A 23,551-nucleotide genomic window follows, 5' to 3' on the forward strand; every position below is an offset into this window, starting at 1 on the left:
CTTAATGAGTGCTGAGGTCCCAGCATGCCGCTGCGCCGGCTATGCAGCATCTCATAGTGAGGATCGCACACTCAGCATGGCACCTTGGTGTTGTCCACATGCGTTTGCTGGCCTCATGTCTTTGGTGAAAACTACACATCCTTCTATATGTTGCTACGTCCACCATTCCTGTCTTTTTTTTTTTATTTATTTTTTTAGCCAGATTGCATTTGTCATTGACGACTCGTGTTTCCTGATCTAAAGTGAAGTGGTAACCTCCCTGATCTCCTCCTTCCTTTTCCACAGGGGATGCGTGCATGGACAAAGTTCATTACTGCGAGAGGTTCATTGAACTCATGATTGATTTGGAGGTAAGACGCAACCTCCTATTCCATAACCTTAGTCGGTATATATTGCCTTTCTGATTGCCTTCGTTTGAGTTCAACGTTTACAGTGAAATATAATGCACTCACTCTTCACGAGACCGGCCGGGCGCCCATTTCCACTGTGACCGTGCGCTCGTGGGCGTGCGGTGCATTTGCTTGATCGTGGCATCCTGATGAAGGAAGCGGTCTAGACATCAGTTTTTTGCAGAGCTCATTGTCCTTCACATTTATAGCTAACTCAGGTCAACAGACGGTGGATGAATGTGCAGTCCCAGCTCCTCTCAGTGTGCTTCTGTCATTGCCGTCTGCAAAGCTGTGCACTATTTGAAACGGTAGCCTTTTGTTCCAAGTATGAGAAAGGTCGGTTTTAGCCTGATGGTGGCTTGAATTGTGTGTCAAGGGATAATCATTATGTTTGAATAGAACAAAACATATTTTACATTACATTTAACATTTGTTTATCTGTTGTACAGTTGCCGAAACATGTGAGATGAAGTTGTTGTAAGTCAAATATAAAGTAGCAGGAGGTGTGTAGTAGTTGTTGGGAAATTTTGATTATTTCTGCTCTGAGCTGCAATTTTTTTTCATTTGCATTTATAAAAGATATCAGAAGGGTGTTTTTGTTAAAACAGAAACCCGGACTGAATAGATCACCCGGTGGAGTTTATTCTTCATTTTTATTCATGGGTCAGGGTTGGCATTTTAATAGTGATGAAAGCCTTTACGAACCTGTTTAAAAAGTACACGGGACTTGGCACGGTGTCTCAGAGAGACTCGCCAATGAGGTCGCAGTGTAGACACCGTGTCACGTAAGACTGTTACTCGTGCTGCCTGGGCAAATCTCCTGTTACTAGCCGGGGAGCTCGATAGATTTCATGTGGCTACCTGCTGACAGGTCGGCCTCGCTGTTCCTGGCAGCGGCTAGCGGCCGGCCAGCTGACCGTCTCCAGAGAAATCTCCTGTCCTTCAGCGCTATCCTTTTACAAACCCTCAGTTACCTGAAATCCATACTTCCCCTCTCTGATGACGACCTGAAAGTGAATGCGGGGAAACAGATCCCCGTTATCATGCCTGTTTTATGCGGCCTGTCAGGGCTGTGTCGAGATCAAAGATGGCTGTTGGATGTAAAGGCATCTGTTCCGCTATTATTCAGGTATCAATGGCTGCACCTGCTCCCTTTGAAGAACAGTTTCAGGGAATAAAATAATAGATGTTTTCGTGTGTTTGTTTTGCATTTCATATTCTCTTTTTTTTTCTTCGTTCAGCCTTCGTGGCGTGTTTCTGTATGCACCAGTCAGCCTTTCACTCAGACTGTCTGTTCATCAACATGTTTTGAGTGTCTTTGTCATAATCCGACCAAAGCGTCTCGGTTATCTCATTTTGACAGGTTTCCTCTGTTCTTGCCTTCGCGTCTTGTTCAAACGAGAAGCAAATAAAGAATAGCTGTGGAGTAGCTGAACCGGTTCTCGCTCTGTTGTCTCCGCATTTCACTCTGCCTTATTTTTTCCCTCCATCCTATGTTTTAATCAGAACGGCCCCAAGAAAAGTGCGTGAATCGATGAGATGTATTGATAAGTGTAATCCGGATGCTGGGAAATGTCAATTGATTTCAGTGACCCTGAAAGTCGTCAGTTCATACAATACCCAACTCTTTTTTTCTCTTATGAATGTCCTTAAGGAATAATTTCCGGTTTGTCTTTCCGTCTCCGCGTCTGAAATTTCTCACGTTGTTTGAGCTTTTTTTTTTTTTTAATCTACAGCTGTAAACAATACAGTCCACTGCTATAAACATGTTGTCTTGTGTGTCCAGGCACTGCTGCCCACCAGGCGTTGGTTTAATACGATGCTGGATGACTCTCATTTGATGGTCAGCTGCCACCTCTCCAGCCTCACAAAGAGAGAGAAGGAGGGACACCTCTTCTGCCAGGTACGACACACAAGCATCCATGCACCCGAGAGAAAAGTGCATATGCAGTGATTTCTTTTTTATTTATGTTTATGTGTAACCTGTGCTCTTGTCTCATTTTTGCAGTTGCTCGACATGCTCAAGTTCTACACTGGTTTTGAGATCAATGACCAGACAGGAATGGCCCTGACTCAGAAAGAGATGACCACTCTCCACTATGACAAGATCACCTCACTGCAGGTGAGTGTTAGTGATGTATAAAAAGACACAGGCATCCAATGGTACATCTCAGCAGTGTTGCCACAGTTATCCTGAAAAAGTAATCAGATTAGAACTACTTTAAAAACTTAGTTACTTTACTGATTAAAAGTAACTATGTTAGATTAGTTAGTTACTTTATTAACCAAAAAGTATACATGGTGTTATATAAAAGGTAGCATTTCCTCTACAACACCAACTTCTCCAACTCTCCGTGCTGCGATTCCAAATGTTTCAACGTTGTGTTTTTGAAGTTAGAGAGGACTTTGTCGCCAGCAGAGTGTATAGCGAACCGTACCATTGTTGTCTTTAGCTGACACATACTCAGATAGTGGCGGTATTTCCAGTTATGAGACGTGCATCCTCCCTCCATTGCTGTTTACATTTGTGTCGCTGCGTGGTATTACACAGTTGTGTTCATGCTGAAAACCTGACTTCATAGGTGACGTCACTCCCCAAGACATAAGAAGAAAGCAAAAACATATCTATCTATATCTATATATATGTATATATGTGTGTGTGTGTGTATATATATATATGAATGACAGTAAAAATATAATATTTTTACTCAGGAAAATGGAGACAGTAGTAATGCACAGTGACCTAGTAACTGATTACTGGGTTGGAAATAGTAACGGGTTAGATTACTCATTACTGAAAAAAAACGGTTAGTCTAGGCATCGCTTTTTTTACTTACTTGCATTGCTGTTGTTATTTTTTAAATAATTGAGTGCGTCTTTCCAGGATGTTCTATTCCATAACCGATGCCTTCACTGCGTCTGTGCTTCTGGGTAACATGACTTGATGCTGCGTGGTAGAGCAGCCTGAATACGAAGTACCACTACCAGTTGCAGCACCAAATCTGATTTACATGTTTCTATTAAGAAATATTACAATCCTCTGCTCATTATCTTATTCCACATTCTGGACTACTCCCTCTCTAATATGCTACTGCGAATCAGGTTGAGTCACTACTGCTGGGTAAATTGTTGGAATAAAGAGTTGATGTTTCTAACAGTGATTTTTGGACGTGACTCATGTTTTCTCTCTGTTGCTCTTGTTTGCTGTCTCGCAGAGGGCAGCCTTCGCTCATTTCCCAGAGTTGCACGACTTTGCCTTGTCCAGCGTGGCAGCAGTGGACACTCGAGAATCCCTGACCAAACACTTTGGCCATCTCAGGTAAATAAAACCAAACAAGTTGCCATTTGGCAATGTGTACCTTGGTGCCATCACGGCAGCATTTCAACTGTGTAAATGTGCTAACCACTTACGTACAGGTGCTTTGTTATTTTAGTGATTTAACTAGTCCACCTCGCATGGAAACGCTTGTCCAGTTTTCTGCTAATGTCGCGTCAGATGCTTAGTTTCCCCTCATCATGTTGAAATACAGGCACACAGGCGTGGTTATCGTGCTCCGGTGTTGTAATACAGCAGCTTCACCATTGCTGTCTTCCCTGCTAAATGGCAGTTAGTGAACCCTTGAACAGGCAGCTGGTACCGGCCAGAGAGAGAGTCATGCCTCATTAATTTAATCGATTTGCAGTGGCTTGAGAATAAAGTCTTTGAACAGCTGTGTTTGTCAGATCATATTAGCTCAGCAAAGAGCCAAAAAAGCGCCCTCGCTTTGACGCACCGGCCGGCGTTCGTGTGCATTTTCGACTCGCGCGCGTGTTAGTGGGAGTTAAAAGACATTGATTCATTGCAGTTTAGTAATTTCTTCAAGCTCTAACCTTTCTTGGCATTTGATATCATAATGACATTTAAAACTTTTAGAAGATCTTTAAATCATTGTGTTTGGCTGTACAACACACTCCACTCTATAACGCTCCGTGCGATGTCTTTGTCACAGTTGCTTAGCGAAAATTAGGAATGACTCGATTTTTTTCTTCTCCTGTCCACATTTCCACATCCATATTTTTGACTTCTTGTAGTGGATTATAAATTCTTAAACCCCACACTAAGTTTCTTTGAGTCAGGCAGAGTGTTATGAGCCGAGCTGAGCTGAATCAGGTAAATACTTAACTCAGCCATTCGTGTATTTCTTAGAAGCTCTGCTCCCTTTCCCAGAATTAGGGGGTTTTGAATATAGCAGCGAACGGCATTGTTCCCCGCTCCGCAACTGTCACCGAAGCAGCTCCTGGGTGACTCCAAATATGCCGATCAGATTTAACGAGGCACTTTTCATCCAAACAACTCGCGCTAATGCCAGTTTATTCCAGCTGTGCTACCCACGGGCTAAGCTCCCAGTCACCCGCCGCTCCGAATTTATCCGCTAAGTCCTCCCAAACACACAAACGCAGCGTTATTGCACAGCCCCGCGTGCGCGCACACACCCTTTCTCTCACATGTACGCAGACACGCAGAGACGCCTTCTTTCAGTTATGTAAAACATGTTGAGTGCCGTTTCAGGCCAGGAAAAACGGGACTGAATGCGTGATCAAAGAGAATGCATCGCTGTGAAACGCTAGTAAAAATTGAAGAGTCATTCAACACTACGGGAAATGTTGAAATAATTGGTGTAATTAGTTCTGTGGAGTATTTCTTCGCGGTGGTCCTGGCACTTGAAAGGGTGCCTAGCTATAGCAGTTCAGTTCCTGGTGCCTACAGTGAGGATATAAGGTTTTTATAGTGAAAAGAAAATGTGGAGGCATAAACCAACCGTAAAGCCTTCAGTTGTTGTTCAATTGTAAACAATTAAAGGAAGGCTTATCCAGTGACATTGTCTCATGTTGTGAAGCTTCTGACCTTGGTAATTACACACCAAATTAACTCGAATAAAGTGAAATGACTTACACAAAATAGAATAAGCTTCTGTCCCTATCTTTACCTTCTTTGCCCCGGCCAGTGGCTCAGCTGTCAGTCATGACCCGGTCCACTCATCTCCGTTACTCAGAGTGAGTTGTTGTGCCGCTGTTATTTAGTTGCTAAGGGAAGGAATGTCCACATGACCCATGCCAGGTCATGCACTGGGCCACCAAACTGCAACGCTGGCAGAATTGCCACCCCGCCGCCCAAGCATAGCATGACGAGCGGGCAGAATAGATGCACATACACGGTTACAGTTGGCCGGTGCCACGAGTAGCTGTCCGGGCCTGTCACTTTGCGTCCAGGTCCTGTCCTTCGTTGTGCACCGGGTCCTTCCCCTGTCACGGCGTGTCAGCCTGATTAAAAACGGGGTCTGCGTGCACGGAGCCGCACCTCAGCTTTTCGAGACAGAGACGGGTCTTTGATTTTCATAATCCTGTCTCATCAGTGCTCCCCGGCCCCTTACCGCACACGCTGACGGAGCAGGAGCGCCGTGTCAGAGCAAACAGGAAAATTGCTTTGTTGCCGCAGTCCTAATAAGCATTTTGGGGGAGGCTGTGGATCTTCACACTGCACTCTCCATTTGAAAAAAAAAAAAAAAAAAACTGTAGGGACACAGTGTCCCGAACATGTCTGGACACACATGAAATTTCCTCTATATAAATGATGATGAACAAAAGTAATATTTAGTCAAAATATGTATTGTAGCTTGAGTAGACAGGGACTGTCCCTGTTGTATCTTCATCATTTTAGCCATTAACAAATCATAATGTTTGAACAGCAATTAGTTATTATCTGATCATTCTCATCCCGGCTCAGGATTAGAGTGTCGGCTAAATTTCGTAATTTGCAAATGCAAATTTTCCAGCCCACTAACCACTTGCTTATCTCATTATTCTCCCTAGTCCCAATATGCTCCACCAGGTGGCCTCATATCTGTGCCTGCTGCCAGAGCTGCCTGAAGGGCAAGACACCACCATTGAGAAAGATGTCCTCCTTGAGTTGCTGGTAAGTGCAGTGTTGGTGTTTGTGAGCGTTTGAGTTTTCGATCAGACGTTGTCATATTTGTTCCAGCCCTTCCGAACTATTTTAATGCACCTCACCTTTACGTTGATGAGGTAATACATCAGCTGTTGGTCACTTGTCGTCTGGTAATATAAAAGATGTGTAGTTTTTCAGCACAATAAGTGTCCGCTGCAGCTCTGCAGCACAAAAGGTTTTGCTTTTTCAAATTTTAAAATAATGAATCTATGCTCTTGACCTTGGATTACATAGGGTATCCCCTCTCTGCTGCCCCATCCCTCTTGAATTTGCTTTCTAATCCAATTATTGCTTTTTATGGGATTTTGTGTAAGGTAGGGTAGATTGGAGACAGTGCTGATGAGCCAGAGAGCCCTTTGTTTCCTTCATTTTTTTATAATATCACTTGAAAAGCATGAGCTAATTTGATTGTGCTCTCCGGTTCCCTTTCCCTTGCTCTCGCTAATTTTCTTTTTGAAAAACCTCTTGAGGAATCTGCTGGACCCTTGTCCCACCGGTCCACCCTCGCCCCACTAAATTACCCAAGAGAAGCGGCGGCGAAGAGCTGTTCCGCATCTGATTAGATTGCTAGCAGGAGATTTTGTCAGTGGTTTCATTTACATTTGCCCGAGGTTGCCCCCAACAACCAAGATCTCTGACTGGGTGGAGTTAATCGAACACAGGATGAAAAAAAACTTGCATTGCTGCTGTCACACCAGCCCCGGTGTTAGGATAGTTTAGGCTGTTTACTTCCTCTGGTGGAACAGATGAGCTGGTTTCCATTCAACAGCAGATATCACTCTGCTTCACCGTGTAAATAATTCATGTGATTTGTGTGTTTTTTGCGTGCGCAGTTGTCTCCACATCAAACTGAGTAGGAAATGTACAGGGTTCAAAGATTAATGCATTAAAATGGAAAGTTATCCTCACACTGTAACAGAAGCTTTTATTTGCCACCCGTGTTCGACCTAACTCTTTTCTTTCCTGCAAAACGGTGGCGTTTATTTGTCCAAATATTGACACGCTGCACTTGATGGCATTCGGAGGTCTTAAACATCCGTGTCCGAAGTTAAATAAACACTTTTTAGGAAGGAGTGCGCCAACACTACAGAGATATGTCATCACAATACCTGCAGGGTTCCTGTTGGCTTCCAGCCTGTGACCTGGATTCTCTTATCATAACCCAAAATACACCCATCATGCATAACATTATGACCACTTAATATACCCTAATATATCAAGGTCTCCGTTGTGCCTCCAAAACAGTTCTGACCCATTGTAGTCCATAGAATGGACATGGGCCTTCTGAGGGTGGTGAAACCTGACGGACTCGGAGTGTAACATGCGGCCTCGTGCTTTGGTCAGCAACGATAGGGGCGGGGCCTACTGTGTACAGGAGGCTTAGATTGACAGGTCTCGGATAGTAGCTGTTGAGACGGCTCTTGTATCGCTGAATGAGTGAAGTGCTGACTGAAAGTTAACGTGTCCCGTCTCCGTTTATAAAATATGTTGGATGCTTGTTAATGTGTATTTAAGGCAGTATGTCCGCAGACCCCCTAGACGTCGCGGACCCCCTGTTGAAGGCCTACGATCTAGTGAATTTGGTGGCCAGTTCAACATCTTGTGCTGTTGATCATGGTTTGGTGTATATATAAACCTTTAGTAATAATAATAATAAATTTTAGTTGAAGGCGCTTTGCTCTGTAATAAGGGACAATGCACAGACTACACAGTTTTAAACAGATGTGTTTTGAGTAGTGATTTAAAAAGGGGGCATGAATCGATGCAGCCTTTGGCTTTCTGCTCTCTTGACCCCATTCTTTATTTCCAGTTTTCTAGTAAGGCAGAACCTAAAGATCCTAAAACGCTAAGCCACAGGGACAGACGGACGTTTTTTCATTAACCCAGTTTCTCTCTGTTTATGTTCTCTCCCTCCCTCCCTCTGTTTTCCATACATACACAGGTGTCCCGTCATGAGCGCAGAATCTCTCAGATTGAGCAACTAAACCAGATGCCCCTTTATCCGACGGAGAAGATAATCTGGGACGAGAACATCGTTCCGACCGAGTACTACTCGGGCGAAGGTGTGTGCTGTAAATGAATTTGTAAACAGATGCTAATTTCACTGTCTGCTCTGTTAACACCTTGTGCTATAAGTTATCTAAAGGACGTTCGCTTGGTGCTAAACTGCCAGCTCACTCGTGGAGAATCCTCCTGGCCATTCAAAACTTTTATTACGCACATTACTCACAAACAGTAGTCTTTTATATTCCGCATTTTATTGCTCATATTTCTATTCTAGTTAATACTGACTTTATATCTTTCTACTTGTTTTTTTTTTTTTTTTTTTTTTTTAAGGCTGCCTCGCGTTACCAAAGCTGAATCTCCAGTTCCTGACCCTCCATGACTACCTGCTGAGGAACTTTAACCTCTTCCGTCTAGAGTCCACATATGAGATCAGACAGGACATAGAAGATGTGGTTTGGCGAATGAAACCATGGTGAGACGTCATCTGGTTCAGGTCCTGGACCAACATTTATGTAAAACTTTTGAAGTTTGAAATTTCTCAACAGACATCGATAAACATCTCTTTATTCCTAAGTAGAGCACATTTCTGCCATTAACTCGGCTACAGCACATTTTGGCTTCTTACTTTAATGAATAAAGATTGTTATCTTACGTCTCTGTGTCACATGGCAGCACAGCGCATTGATAATGTATTATTAAAAGAATATGATATTTGGTACACCACATTTGGAAACCCACCGCTTAACATAAAGTGCTCCCATTATGTCAAGCGATGTAGCAACCTGCTTGTTGTTCCTGCAAAACTAAATAAGTAAGCAGAAGTACCATGTGCTGCCCTAAATTCAGCTGATTTTCAATCTTGACAACAGCCCACAGCGCTTGTCTCAATTCCTCCTGTCTGTCCCTGTACACAGGCAATCGGAGTACGGTGGAGTGGTGTTCGGGGGCTGGGCGAGGATGGCTCAGACGATCACCTCCTTTTCCATAGTGGAAGTTGCCAAGCCCAACATCGGAGAAAGCTGGCCTGCTCGCGTCCGAGCTGATGTCACCATTAACCTCAATGTGCAAGATCATATTAAGCACGAGTGGGAAGGTAAATTTTTTTTTTCTTCTGTTTGTCAATATATAATCTTAACCAGCCATCATTACTTTTCTGTAGAAAGTCCAGACCTTAGACAGTATAAAGATGGATGGTGGAACTGCGCCTCAAAAGTGAAGCCAAAGCAAGTAGAGCTCCCCCTGGTGACTGGCTGCAGTGTAGGTCCTAAGCTCCGCCCCCTCCATGTTAGTGAGTGGGACTCGGGCCAAAATAAAACACAAAAATAATTTATTTTCGTGGTTTCTGTCATATTAGGTAGTTAATATAATTTTGCATTAACTATGCATGTTCATGTTCAAGTGTCAATTTCTTTGATAAGTGTCATTTTAGTTAGTGATTTGACGCTATAAATACAGGATGCAACATAATGACGACTATCAGTTGCCATGTCAACCACTCCTTAAAGCGGTCACATAAGAGTTGTAGTGTATAATCCGACTTTTCTTTGTAACTGGCGGAGGTAGAGTAGGGCGCCACTTGGCTCCACTCTCGGACGATGCTGCGCAGATTCTGACTCCGAAGTCACAAAATGGCGCTGCCCATGTCCTCGTGTCAGTTTGGCCAATTAATGGAAGTGGTCCGTATTTATGCAGTCTATGGTCCAGTCTAGACCTGTGCATCATTTACTCTAATTGTTTTTGGTTGAACCTGCTAATGCACTCATCACCAAAGGCACTACTTTATCTCCAGACTATTACACATTATCACACTTTTCTTCCATACTGCCTTGCCAGATCTTTTCCCATTTCTTCTTTTATTATGTCTCCTAACATCTCTCCTTCTCGGCAGTTTATAACCTCCATAAAGTCTTCCCTCACCACTATATTCCATCCCCTCGGGCCTTGACTCATGACCCTTGCCAAGCTCACGTCTCTTCGAAGACATTCTATTCCTGTGATGCCTCTACTACTGAGCCTCTGTTTTATTTCCTGATTCCCTATCTCTCGGTGTAGTTGATACAGTAGATAGATAATGTCAATAGGAGCTTGACAAGATGGAAACACTTTGACTCACTGGGAGCATAGAAAGCACGCTGAAGCTTCTGACCGGCTGTCTGCTATAGCTCTCCAGACCAAGACACATGATTAATTAAAATAGAAAACTACATGCTGAATTTGAATGAATGAATTTGTTCTGATTCAGTAAATGTGTGGGGAATTTCTTCCACACCCCTCTCTCTGCATCTCTTAAACACTTTCTTTTCTTCTCACTCTGTCCACCCTCTTTATTTTGTAGGTCTGCGGAAGCACGACGTTTGCTTTCTGATCACGGTACGGCCCAACCTGCCTTACGGCACACGATTTGACCGCCGGCAGCCCTTTGTGGAGCAGACTGGCCTGGTGTACGTGAGAGGCTGCGAGGTACAGGGCATGCTGGATGACAAGGGCCGCGTCATTGAGGAAGGTATGCTCGTATGGGCGGATACATGCGCACACACACACACACACACACACACACACACACACACACACACACACACACACACATCATGTGTCATGACACATGACATCCATCCTCCCATCAGACCTCAACACAATCGGCCCCAACAGCTAATCCTCAGGAGGGGGGGTCAGACTGGTGTTGTCATGGTGACTGTCACAGTGAGACCCGACCTGTTCACATTAACATTCCATTTACCTGAGGTTAAAAACAACACCTGAGAGCGATGGCCTCTGTCCTCTCCCTTATTTATTTTGTTCAGCTCGGGATCTGCATTGGTTTTATTTTTATTAATAAATGTGTTTCTGTAAGATGATACTGAATGTGCTCGTCCTGCAGAATACAATAATTTGTCACCTAAGATACAGTTACATAAGCTACACTCACCTCTGGGGAAGACAAAGGGTACCGCCAGAATCAGTTCTTCCTAGCATAATAAATGGTACGGGGTGAAATTTTATCTGTGAGCGGCTGTATTCTTCTCAGAAGAAACATTAAATGCACAGTCATCAAATGTAAGACTACTACAACGTCTTTGTGTGTCCGGACACATGGCGAATACCCTTAAACCAAATTTAAATGGCTTGCCTTTTGTAGAATATACATGTATATGCATACAACTCCATGATATTCGTAGCTTACCGTGCCATACGTCTCCCCTTTGATCGTGTATTGATTTAATACCACCTTCCAATAACTGACACTTCAATACAATGGCACATTCGTTATAGCTCAGCTGTCCACATACTTTCTGAATAGTGTTAAGGGTGCAGCTTCCACTCTAAAGCTATCACCACGCTCATTTTAGTAAGGGAGATTTGATGACCCCACACACAGTCGTACACATGTGTACATGGGCGTACACATCAGAAGCAGACGGGATTGGTTTCACTCTCCTGTGTGCCCTGCAGCTCCACACAGAATCTATTTAGAAAGCTGCACTTGCTGTACCACACACGCTCCCTGTGGGAATAAGCCTAGAGCCTGTGGCCTGTCAGTCATGCATCAACATGTAATTGCTGTTCCTGGGGAGGCGTGGTGTTTTTGCATGGCAAGCCTTGTTTTTCTTTTAAAATGGTTTTATTTATTAATGTTAGGGTGGGATGGAAATTACTTTTTAAATTACTGTTTTATATTGTTTCTATCCCTTGACCTAAAACGACACCGCTTGTCCTTGGCTACCTTTCAGGGTTTTCTTCAGACTTTGTCAGAGTATTTTCACAGTGTTGTCATTTATTCGCCCCTGCCTCTCTGATCCAGGACCCGAACCAAAACCTAAGCTGCGAGGAGACGCCAGAACGTTTCGCGTGTGGCTCGACCCGAACCAGTATCAGCAGGACATGACCAGCAGCATTCAGAGCGGCACCGAGGATCCATACGACACTTTCAACATCATCATGAGACGCAAACCCAAGGAGAACAATTTCAAGGTTCGGTCTCCAGCACACAGATCAGACCTTATTGTGCTTGAGTGCTTTATCTTTAGACCTTGAGCTCTGGTCCATCCAACACCAGCCCTGAGTGATGTACTGCACATATCATACTCTCGTGGGTATTGTAGGTGTAAGGTTGGGGCCAGGGCATGTCTGAGATTGCCGCCCACTCAAGGCCCTCCCAATAACCCCCCCACCCCCCATCTCCGGTTTAAAAATCCCTTGTGGCAACAATCCCATAGTATAGGTCATAGCTTTATTATGCTTTCTGTGGGAAAGCATGTCCACGTTATATAATCAGTATAATGTTCTTAGAAGGTTAATAAAAAGCTTATTTCTAATATGCTCATGTTATATTTTCTTATGCAGATTTCACCAATGTCTTCTGTCAGTCATGTGAATGAACCATGTTGCCATGTGAAAGTCCCATTATGTTGTTTTGTTCCATTTTTTATTCAACATTTTCGGAATGTTAACCATGCACAAAACTCTAAGCTCTTAATCACATCTTTTCATCTGAGAGCTTCTCATTACGGCTCGTCAAATTTTCTATTTCTAATTCTGCACACCCATGTCTCTCAGTTCACAGCCAGAGAGCAATGACAGATGTTTTTTCCAAGTGTTTTTTTTTTTTTTTTTTTTTTCTGCCATCCGAATTTAAAAAGCGCAGGAACTAATGGGTATTCAAGAAACATTCTTCTTTGTCTTTGATCTGTGATGCATATAAAAGCAAACTCGTTTCCCCACACACTCCACGCAGGGTATCAGACAGTTTGCAGCTCATTAAAATATAATTGACAGACTTACAAATTACCTGCTCTCCCATCAGCCCACCACAAAGCTATTATTATCCAGCTAAACCATCTCTTGTGGGATGGCTGTCTGTTGTCTGCCTGGTGCGCCTCGTTCAGATATGTGACCTTCAGTTTCTTGTAACTTTGTCTGTCGGTTTGATACATTTCTCTGTGTCTCTTTCAGGCTGTGCTGGAGACCATCAGGCACCTGATGAACACAGAGTGCGTTGTCCCGGATTGGCTTCACGACATCATCCTAGGCTACGGTGACCCAGGAAGCGCCCACTACTCCAAAATGCCCAATCAGATCTCCACGTTGGACTTCAACGACACCTTTCTGAACCTGGACCACCTGCGGTCGTGCTTCCCTGGTTACACCATCAAGGTTGACGAAGAGAACCCTGAGCTGCAGGTCCCCCCTTTTAGGTAAAAAAGTGAAATAATAATAATAATAATAATAATAATAATAAAAAAGGTAGGTTAATATACCTTAATGAGAATTTCTTTCCTTTGCTTTACCAGAATCAAGTTCCCCATCTCAGACAAAACAGACAAAGGGAAGAAGAGAAAGGCTGATGAAGACATGGAGGGCAAAAGTGAGGACATGACCTTGACCGTTGAACCCTATGTCACCCTCAACCGTGGGCCTTACCCCTACAACCAGCCCAAACGGTGAGTCTTTCCCATTCACAAATTAATGAGAAGAAGGGTGCGTGCTGTTTTCAGTACCCGTACCTCTTTAAAGTACAATAATGATAATTTCTTTGTATTGTGCTCTGCTGCTGCATACATTATAATACACTGTGCTAAGTCTTAACCTCTACATAAAAATAGTTTGCTATTATAGAGTATAGAATAAGAACATTGCAGACAGAGTAGGTGCTTGTCTCCATGGAATCTGTGCTGCGTAATCCTGGGGTGTTATTTTAGTAGTTGTTGTCATGCCTTCATTTGTGGGTGAAAATTTGATTGCAATTAAAAGTGATCAGAAATTGCTTTAATATTCATACTCTAATTATAACACCACAAAACAACCGTGCCAAGTTCTCCGAGATTCTCTGAGCGGATGTTCCAGTTTGCACTTTGATATTTAAATCTTGATGGCAACAAAGGTCCGCGGGGAGGCCCGGACTTTCAAGATCTCAAAGCAGATTTGAACAAGTCTGCCAGCCTTAAGTATCTCTTAAAAAACTAATGAAACCATTTGAATACAAATGTGTTGCGTGTGTGTCGAGGCTGTTCGGCATCTCAAACAAATTACCTGATTTATTGATATCGGTGATTTAAATTTATTACAGGAATACGATTCAGTTCACTCCTACTCAGATTGAAGCCATTCGAGCCGGGATGCAGCCAGGACTGACCATGGTAAGGATTTCACATCATTGTTGAAAATACTCATAAGTTTTAAGAATTTATTCAAGCGAAATTTAATGTTATGTCTACTAAAATGTCGCTGAAATAGTCAACATGAAATATCAGATTAGATGTGCAGATTCACCAGGTCTTTAAGCACATCCACACCCATCTCACCCCGGTGTGCTATTGTTATGTAAAGCGTAGTGAAACACCCCGTTGTGGCAAACGTTCCATTCTGATGTGATGATTGGAAGCTGGCAGCGGCAGTGGAGTTATTTCTTGTGTCGCAAGCGGCGGTAAATATGGATTAGAGTCGTAAAACAACTCTGCACGAATGCCTTCCTCCTCACCCCTTCTAACCTTCTTTCTTGGCGCGTGTCACAATCATTAGTAGCCTCAACAAACTCACTCTACCTCTCGGTCCTCCCTGCTTTCATGCAAGGGAACTGAGGACCTGATTATGCACTGATTTATGCTGGAATATGTTATTGTGTTTACTATTTTTAGCAGAGATTACTCACCTGAGAGACCCTCACTAAGTCCAACCAGCTTCATGAATATTTATTTAGTAAATCAAATGTGCTTTTTGGCCCAGTGAATATGAGCCTTATTATCACAGAAACCTAATGAAGTCTCATCAACATTGTTAATAGCACAAAAGGGAGGCTAGAAAAATCCTACATGGATGCAGTGTACTGGGCGGGCTATCGGTGAGGCAGGTTAGGTCTAGCACAAGCAGGGGAGCACTTCTAAATTTCTTCTTGTTTTATTTCCCGGTCTTAAAATTTCTTTCTATGCAAACCATTTCATGCTCTGTCTTCAGGTCGTGGGACCACCAGGAACTGGAAAAACGGATGTTGCCGTTCAGATCATCTCAAACCTTTATCACAACTTTCCCGAGCAGAGGACTCTCATAGTTACCCACTCGAACCAGGTCAGTGCAAACACACACACACACAAAAACTCAAGTTTCCCAAATCAGATCTAATCCCTGAAAAAGTTTCTGTAACACCCGGATCAAATAACAGTCAAGATGTCTAGAGATTTTTTAGCTTATGCTCAGAACTGCCCATTAATCAGGCGATATCCAAAACAAGGAGTAAAAATTTTAAATCTAAGCTCCTTTAAAGCTCCCTGGTGCCCTGGTCCCCTCCCTCCAGTATTTAATCATAAAATTATTTGCTGTCGTACACCGGTGGAAGTTTGCCAGGAGCCTTATCAACAAGAAGTATAGAGTAGCTTGACAATAACCGCAGCAGCCCCCCAGGACCATTGCTTTTCTTACGGAAGTTTACCACCTTATAGCATGCCAGAATTCATTTTACTCAAATATAATAAATGTGAAAGAAAAGACTTTCCAAGCGTGACTGCGTTTTCTTGTTCTCTCCGCTCATTTCACATCAGGCTCTGAACCAGCTCTTTGAAAAGATCATGGCTCTGGACATCGACGAACGCCACCTTCTGCGTCTCGGCCACGGAGAGGAGGAGCTGGAAACCGAGAAGGACTTCAGCAGGTGAGGACGGGAGACGACGGGTGGAAGGAAGGCAAACGCGCACACAGATAGGCTCACCTGAACAAACAGAAAACCGAGACGGCACGAATTCACGCATACATGCGTGAAAGTGCGTTCAGCAAACGAGCGGACCTGACTGCGTATCTGCATTGCAGGGGCAACTGGCCACACACATACATACCCGTGGAAGCAGCTGCTCACGTACATAATGAGTCTCAGCCAACATTGTGACAGGGCTACTCGATACTCTCATGTGCCGGGCCATGGTCTTGGTTTATCTTCATTAGGCATCGTTGGATTCTCAGACCTTTCCAAAGTGTAAGGGATCTGTCCCTGCAGCTCTGCACTAAGATGCGGCGCATGCCTGATTTACTAATACATCGCTATTCTGGAGCATGAGAACTGACCCGCTGGAGCTAGCCTAGAATCATTTGTTAAAATCTGATCACATCATTTCTATGATTGTAATTACCTCCTCAACACTATATGCTTGAAAATATTTAAAAAATTAACACTGAAAGTGGATCATTCAGGAAACTTTATTTTATTCATCCAAGTTTCCAAATCGTGCCTCAGCCGTATTCAAGTTCATCATATCAAATTAAACGCCATGAATGATTAAGGTCCTGTGTTGCGAGATAAATGAGGACGTGGTTTTAGAAATGTCCTTTTCCCTTCTTCACAGACGCACAAAGCCATTTAATTAATAATTCATTCACAATAATGTGATGGAATAAATAAATTCACGACTAAATAAATAATTACATGAATAAATACATTTCATCTCAGCTTTCTGTAACCATTAGAATGTTTATTTAGCTCAGGTCGGGAGGGATTGCCTCTTACGTGAGTGTTTGGCGGCAGTGCTGGAGTATAACTTAATAAAGCCGACAGTGTTTTGACAGTAGTAGTCGTTTGAGGGATATGTGCAACACACAGCGATGCTGTTCTCCATATAGAACTGGGGGTAAAGCAGAGAACAAATAGCCTCAGACAAGAACCACCAGAGTCGTGTTAAAGGAGCCTCGGTTGTTTCCAGCTCTCGCAACCGCTGCGTTTGTGTGCGTGCGGGTAATGCCTGCAAGGATTAGTGACTCAGTCCTCACTACTAAGACAAAGTGAGATGGGAAAAAAGAAGGTGAGGGGCACTCATGACAGACTGGAGAAAGACAGATTATCTCAAGATACCCCAAACATTTACGCTTCTACATGACTGCTGCTAAATTTAACAAAATTGTTGAATGAATCACTCAAAACCATCTTCTTTTTTTTTCCTACTAACAAAGCCTTTTAGCCTGCTCCTGAATATAAATAGCTGAGTGGCATATCTTTATGCCATTGCTATTTAAAGTTTCCTTACAGCCTACATTGTTAATTACCACCTTATCCATCTGAAGCACTGAGCAAATTACATTCTATAGCTCCTCCGTGGGGGCAAGGGAGGGCCTATGCATGTCTCTCTTTTGCTGTATCTCCATGTGTGAGCGTGCCCGTAGTATGAGTAGTGCCCTGTGAAAACCGGGGTCTGCACATGAAAGCAGTCTCTTACTTTCTTAAATTATGCAGCAACACAGACATAAAAGAAAGAGCTTTAGCTAGCAGCATTTAATATGTTCCCGCCTGCCTGCCTGGCTGCCTCATAACAACATGCAGACTCCACACTTCTTCCACCCCACTGACACCAGCAAGAGGAGAGAGGGCTGGAGAGTTTTAATTAACACTGTGTACGAGATAAAAAATGGACGGCGACGCTTCTCTCGCTGCCTAGCAAAGGGGAAGCTGCAGCATCAATTAACAATGCCTCCTTGCATTTCATGCTGAATTTTGTGCCGTTTTAATGAGATTTTTTAAAGCAGATCCGGGTGACAGCATAGAGATCATATTTATATATTATGTGTACTCCGGGTTGTAAGTAAAAAAAAATGTGTCAAGAAAAGGTGGAAACTGAAGCACAGGTGCAGACTGTTCTCCGGGGTGTACAGTATCAGAGAGACTGAATTAATTACAGGTGTGTCATCCCGAGCAGCAGCAAGGTCATTCCTCTTTTTGTTTTTTTATTATTTCATTTTATTCGGGCCAAACAGGCAGAGCCGTGTGATCGTCTTTGAGTCGCCTGCTGACTGAGAACCTTTGGAGAGGCTCTAAAAATAGTATTCACCTCTAGTATTACCCTGAAACTCCTCCTACTTCCTGTCTGTGTGCGTTTTCTCCTGGCTCTGATGATTGCACTGATAATTGCGTTTAAGCAATATTGTTTAGAGAGATGCATGATAGACCCTTATGTGAGTGTTCTGTACATCCAAGGTCATATTTCCTCCTCAACTTCTGTGTTCAGTGAATGATATTAACAATATGTTTACATATTTAACTCTGTAAATTAGTGGACTCGCCAGAATAAATTCCACAAACCGAGGTCAGTTATCACAAGACAGTCATATCGGTCCATGTGACCTCTGAGGTTTCTGTCTGTCACGTATATGCTGATGTGGCTCATGAGAGCAGCAGTGTTGACGTGAAGCTGATACTGCTGTCCCGGAGTCAGTTCATAATTTGATTTCTTTTGTGCCGATACGATACCGTTTTTTATTTTCATCGGCCTTGCCCGATAGCTGATATGTGCTGCCAATATTTGGAGCCGATAATGTTTTTTTCTCCCTCCAGTTACTTGATAAAAATGACACAATGATAATAAGTGTTACAAGTCTCAATTTAACCAAAAACTTAAACATTTATTGAACTCAATGAATATTTAACGCTCTTATGTGTACGGAATAAACTGGTAAAAAGAGGTAGAGCACAAGCCCTTTCCCACTGCAAGCATTCTGCTAGTGGGGGAGGGGCAATGTATGGGCTGCACGGGTTCGTATCGTCACCAACAGCCTGTGCATGTGTCTATCTGTAAATCTTGTCGGGGAAAAATAATATATATGTATCAGCGAATGTACCCGCACATCAGCCAATGCCGATACCAGTAAAAAACGCAAATATCAGTCCGACAATCAGCCGGACGATATATCGGTTGATCCCTAATCCTAATTGCCTTGTCTGTTTGGATATGTCCAAGAAGTAGGAATTGCTACTTCACTTTATGCATGTCATTGTAACTGTCGGTAGTTCAGGTAAACTGTTTAGATGATTTGACTAAGTAGTATACTGTGCTGTCTCCAGGTATGGCAGAGTCAACTATGTCCTAGCCAGAAGACTGGAGCTCCTCAGAGAGGTGGGAAGGTTGCAGGAGAGCTTGGATGTCCCGGGAGATGTGTCTTACACCTGCGAGACTGCTGGACACTTCTACCTCTACCAGGTGAGACTGTGACAAAGCAAGGTTGTGTTTTTGTTAAAATATAATGCTCCTGATTTTGTACTTTTTTGATTATTATGCATAATATCCAATTCTAAATAAATTATATAAAGGGTTATCAGATTCTGGATATTTTTGCAGCTATGCATCCGCATTCTTCTATAAAGCCTCCAAACATCCTTGAAATTTGTCTTCAGATTTTAATATTGATTCACAGAGAGAAAGAGGGAGAGTGGAAGGGGGAACCAGGAGATTTTTTTTCCTTTCAGAATTGATTAGAATGGATTTCTGTAATGTCTGTCCTTTTCCTCAGACCGTTCATGCCACTCAAATACAGACATTATTGAAGTTTCCGTTCCCTAGACTCCCGGCTCTTTTTGCCTAGACTGCAAATATGAAACAGTCTTAACCCTCTGTGTTTTTTCCTGTCACTTCATTATGATCCGCATCCAGACAGGGACAGTAATACCATAGTTACCTAATTTTATTCTTCACTTGAAAGCGTTCTAAAATAGACATCTGTAACATATAGATGCACAGGCTGTACTTGTCACTTAACTGCCCATCTAATAAGTGATGCGAGAGTTTTATAAATGGTTTTAAGATACCATGGATGTAGTCTTGGTTCAGATGACATCCTACAACAGATAATTGTCTAGCGCTTCAATCCTGTGCTCATTATCTGCCACAATGATCCGTTCATGTAGTCACTTTTTTTCATCTTTCCAGAAGTCTCTTGCATCACATGCCTCTTTGAACCTTCATAGAGATTGAGTTTGCAACACACACTTCATTTTAAATGAGCGTGTAGTTTTAGCTGTGATCAGCCAACAGTATAGCTCTGCAACATTTGAAAATGCTGTCAAGATGTTGGTGAAACCTTGCCCGCGGCTGTCACTGATCAATAGTAGCCATGTATACAGTGTGTACACATACTTAGGGTTTCCATGGTGGTCCTAATAGCCCGTATAGATACTTAACATGCAATTAAACCGGAGTCCTCCTGCAGTCTCATTAATGCTATCCGTACAGTTGTTTTCCACTGGAGTATTTATAGAACGAGGCTACCCTGCTATTTGGTTGAAGCTGGTTTATTAGGTGCTCAGCAGGGGCACGTCTGGAAGAGGCTATCTGTTCTCATTTGTTCATTTTTATTCAATGTGTTTTTTCCCTCCTTAAAGTCTGTTATAGACAAATATACCATTTAGTATGAGCTGAGAGTCTGGCAGATCTGTGTTTGCTCATGCAATATTTTGGTAAACAGCTGATGGACATCGACTAACAGGATGCTGGCGCACTGTGCATTCCCATGCAAGATGATTTCCTAAGCAAAGCCGTTGATAAATACTTAGTCCAAATGAGACACTTCATTCTCGTGGTTCCTTGGTGTGCTGGGAGGTGTATTTTTTTTCGTGTTGATCTTTTCAAGGAGTTGCCGCTGTATTTGTGTGATGATACGAAGAGGGATATTCAATGGCTTTTTCCGCTACAGGTGATATCTCGCTGGGAACAGTACATGAGCAAAGTCAAGCCCAAACACGGCAAGGAAGTGGAGGCGGGGGCCGTTGCTGCACACTTTCCCTTCCACAAGTACTTTTCCAACGCACCCCAACCCGTGTTCAAGGGCCGGTCGTACGAGGAGGACATGGACATCGCGGAGGGCTGCTACCGCCACATCAAGAAGATATTCACCCAGCTGGAGGTAAGCGGGTCACGTGCATTCTGAGTGCCAGCGCTCGTTTCCTCACTGCCAAGCAGTGCCCAGCGGGATGTAAAGATGTTACCTGAGTGCAATAAGGCAAGGTAGTTTTATTTTTAGAGCACGCATCCTTTTTAAACTAAAAAATACACTGACCGTACCAAAGCGAAACAAAAATTAGACAGAAGAATATAGCCTTTTCACTCTTTGCTCAAGCTCACGTACACTTTGCCATCTGTATCTGGTCTTTCTCTCAAACTACTTGCCAGCTATGTGTCCAGGTGTTGCGCATTCTCTCATGCACAACTAACTGCCTTCCTAACCACCACACTAACAGATGGTTGTACATTAATAGAGACTGGTCCGACGCTAACTGTCTCTTTTCGGATGGTTTTGCTTCCTCCTCGGGTTCCTCTTTCCTTCAGTTTCTTCAATTATGGTGAAGCACTATATAAGATACTTAACAAGGCTGTAGATACGTCTGATCAACCTCATGTGAAAAAATAAACACCACCACAAAAGTATCAAGGCTCTAAATACTTATTTTCCTTTTTTTCCACATTTATAAACACCCAGCTCCAGACGTGTTAACATTCCTACTCAGCTCATCCGCTATTTCTACTGGGATAACAAAACATCTCAGATTTATGGGAACACCAAGAAGGTCTCAGAAAAGCAATAAAGAAGTTATTGGCTAGAGGTAATATCCCAACATGTGTGGTGACCTTGATTTATCTGGCTGGCCTCTGTATCACTGCATCACAGCGCCTCTCCCTCCTCCCTCAGCCTCACCCATGCTGCAGTGAAATCTGTACGCCCATTAAGAGTGGTGCAAGGTAGATAACGCAACGTTCTGCTGAATTTACTCATCCGTCTACCTTTTCAAACGTAAAAGCAGCTTTGAATGAGCTGTCATAGGAATATTCTTTCAGACAGAGACACGGTGTGCCTCCTGGGTTCCCGTATAGACGTTTTTCTGTTTACTCCACTGCAGTACTACTGTTACGTTATCACATTTTTTTTTCTTTTTACTTATTTTTGTTCTTGTCTTTTCCCGTCTGTGAATCCTTGCTGTCTTCATTTCCACACTTGAACCACTCTGGAGCCACGGGGGTTAAAAATAGATCTCATCAATATTGCACGTTTTGATTGGTTTAATATTAATGCTAAAATAGTAACACATCAAATATTTATACCCCAGTGCTGTCCGAGTCTCACTATCCCCTTCGTTTCACTCTTTCCTCCCCCTTTTCCTGACCCTACACAGTAAGTGTGGCGACCTGAAAATAGCATGCTGGTTTAGCCGTATTCCCCCTGTGAGGCTCCCCTTCGAACGTGTTTATTTTTGTTTTTTGTTTTTTTTTAATGATATGATATTGCCACTCTGGGGTGAAACGATCTGCATTAAGATCAACACTGTTCCTATATTTTCCATTGCAGTGTAAGAAAATCTACACCCACTATACTCCCCACGGAAGAGCTCTTGTCGCTTTATCAATGCATCGCCAGGAAAGAGGAGACTCACTTCCATTGAGAGCAGAAAGGACAGGGATTATGTTCACGATATGTTTCATTAAAAAGCAGAGAACTTGAATTTGACACTCATTTAACTGTTTAGACTTTTGCTTCACTTAAATCATTTAGATTAACAATAAACCATTAAGTTTTTCCTGGTGTAACGGCTTTATTTCTCAAAATCGAACCGTGCCTTTTTGTACCAAAGGCATCATAATTTCCCTTAAGAATGTCTTCAGTCGTCTTTATTTCCTAATTCTTTTTGATTCAGCTCCTCATTTTCACTTTCTACTTCCTCTGCCCTGGTAGGAGTTCAGGGCTTTTGAGCTCCTGAGGAGTGGACTGGACCGCTCCAAGTATTTGCTGGTGAAGGAAGCCAAAATCATCGCCATGACCTGCACCCACGCTGCACTCAAACGTCACGACCTCGTGGAGCTGGGTTTTAAGGTAGGCTTTCCGCACTCGACGCAACTTGTTCAACTTGTACTTGCTGCAGTTGGTCGTTCACTGTTAACTTGCTGTTTCACTTCATTAGTATGACAACATCCTGATGGAGGAAGCTGCGCAAATTCTTGAGATCGAGACCTTCATCCCGCTGCTGTTACAGGTAACATAAAAATTATGCTTCCCACATCACGCCTAGTCCTTACTTTAGTACTATCCCTCTTAAGCTCTTACTGATTTCCCCCTTATGCTGTTATAGAGTGTTTGTTTTTTGTAGTTCCCCCTAATTGCATGAGATTGTACTGTCTATGTACAGATGAGATCATTAAGCACATCGGTCTACCCTGCAAACCTTCCCGGAGAATCCCTTTTTCTCTCATCACCAGTGGGCTGTGTTCCTTGTCCTCCCTCCCTCACTATCCTGCCATACCACCCATTATCAGTTATTTCAGTAATTAAATCATGTGTAGACTCGCACTGTTTGGAAAATCTGATTTGTTTGGGGTCAAGGTACAAATAAACGACATCCAGTTAGTGAAATCTGGAGGTATGACGTAATCGTGACTAAAAT

At 43.0% G+C, this 23,551-nt stretch overlaps 1 protein-coding gene across 4 annotated transcripts in view; it reads left to right on the forward strand.

Moving 5' to 3' along the window:
• aqr (aquarius intron-binding spliceosomal factor) overlaps positions 1-23,551 on the forward strand; it is a 50,468-nt gene that overhangs the window by 5,112 nt on the left and 21,805 nt on the right. For all 4 annotated transcript variants that reach the window (XM_047610949.1, XM_047610948.1, XM_047610950.1 and 1 more), the window contains exons 11-29: positions 286-350; positions 2,176-2,292; positions 2,398-2,511; positions 3,605-3,708; positions 6,240-6,342; positions 8,318-8,438; positions 8,713-8,854; positions 9,297-9,475; positions 10,718-10,885; positions 12,182-12,351; positions 13,333-13,574; positions 13,671-13,820; positions 14,447-14,516; positions 15,331-15,441; positions 15,912-16,021; positions 19,190-19,325; positions 20,815-21,024; positions 22,846-22,983; positions 23,072-23,143. In XM_047610949.1, coding sequence (XP_047466905.1) covers positions 286-350; positions 2,176-2,292; positions 2,398-2,511; positions 3,605-3,708; positions 6,240-6,342; positions 8,318-8,438; positions 8,713-8,854; positions 9,297-9,475; positions 10,718-10,885; positions 12,182-12,351; positions 13,333-13,574; positions 13,671-13,820; positions 14,447-14,516; positions 15,331-15,441; positions 15,912-16,021; positions 19,190-19,325; positions 20,815-21,024; positions 22,846-22,983; positions 23,072-23,143 — 2,522 coding nt within the window. The remainder of the gene's footprint in view (positions 1-285; positions 351-2,175; positions 2,293-2,397; positions 2,512-3,604; positions 3,709-6,239; positions 6,343-8,317; positions 8,439-8,712; positions 8,855-9,296; positions 9,476-10,717; positions 10,886-12,181; positions 12,352-13,332; positions 13,575-13,670; positions 13,821-14,446; positions 14,517-15,330; positions 15,442-15,911; positions 16,022-19,189; positions 19,326-20,814; positions 21,025-22,845; positions 22,984-23,071; positions 23,144-23,551) is intronic.

Source organism: Mugil cephalus, chromosome 17 (genome assembly GCF_022458985.1).
Source record: "Mugil cephalus isolate CIBA_MC_2020 chromosome 17, CIBA_Mcephalus_1.1, whole genome shotgun sequence".
In the NCBI taxonomy this organism is placed as follows: Eukaryota; Metazoa; Chordata; class Actinopteri; order Mugiliformes; family Mugilidae; genus Mugil; species Mugil cephalus.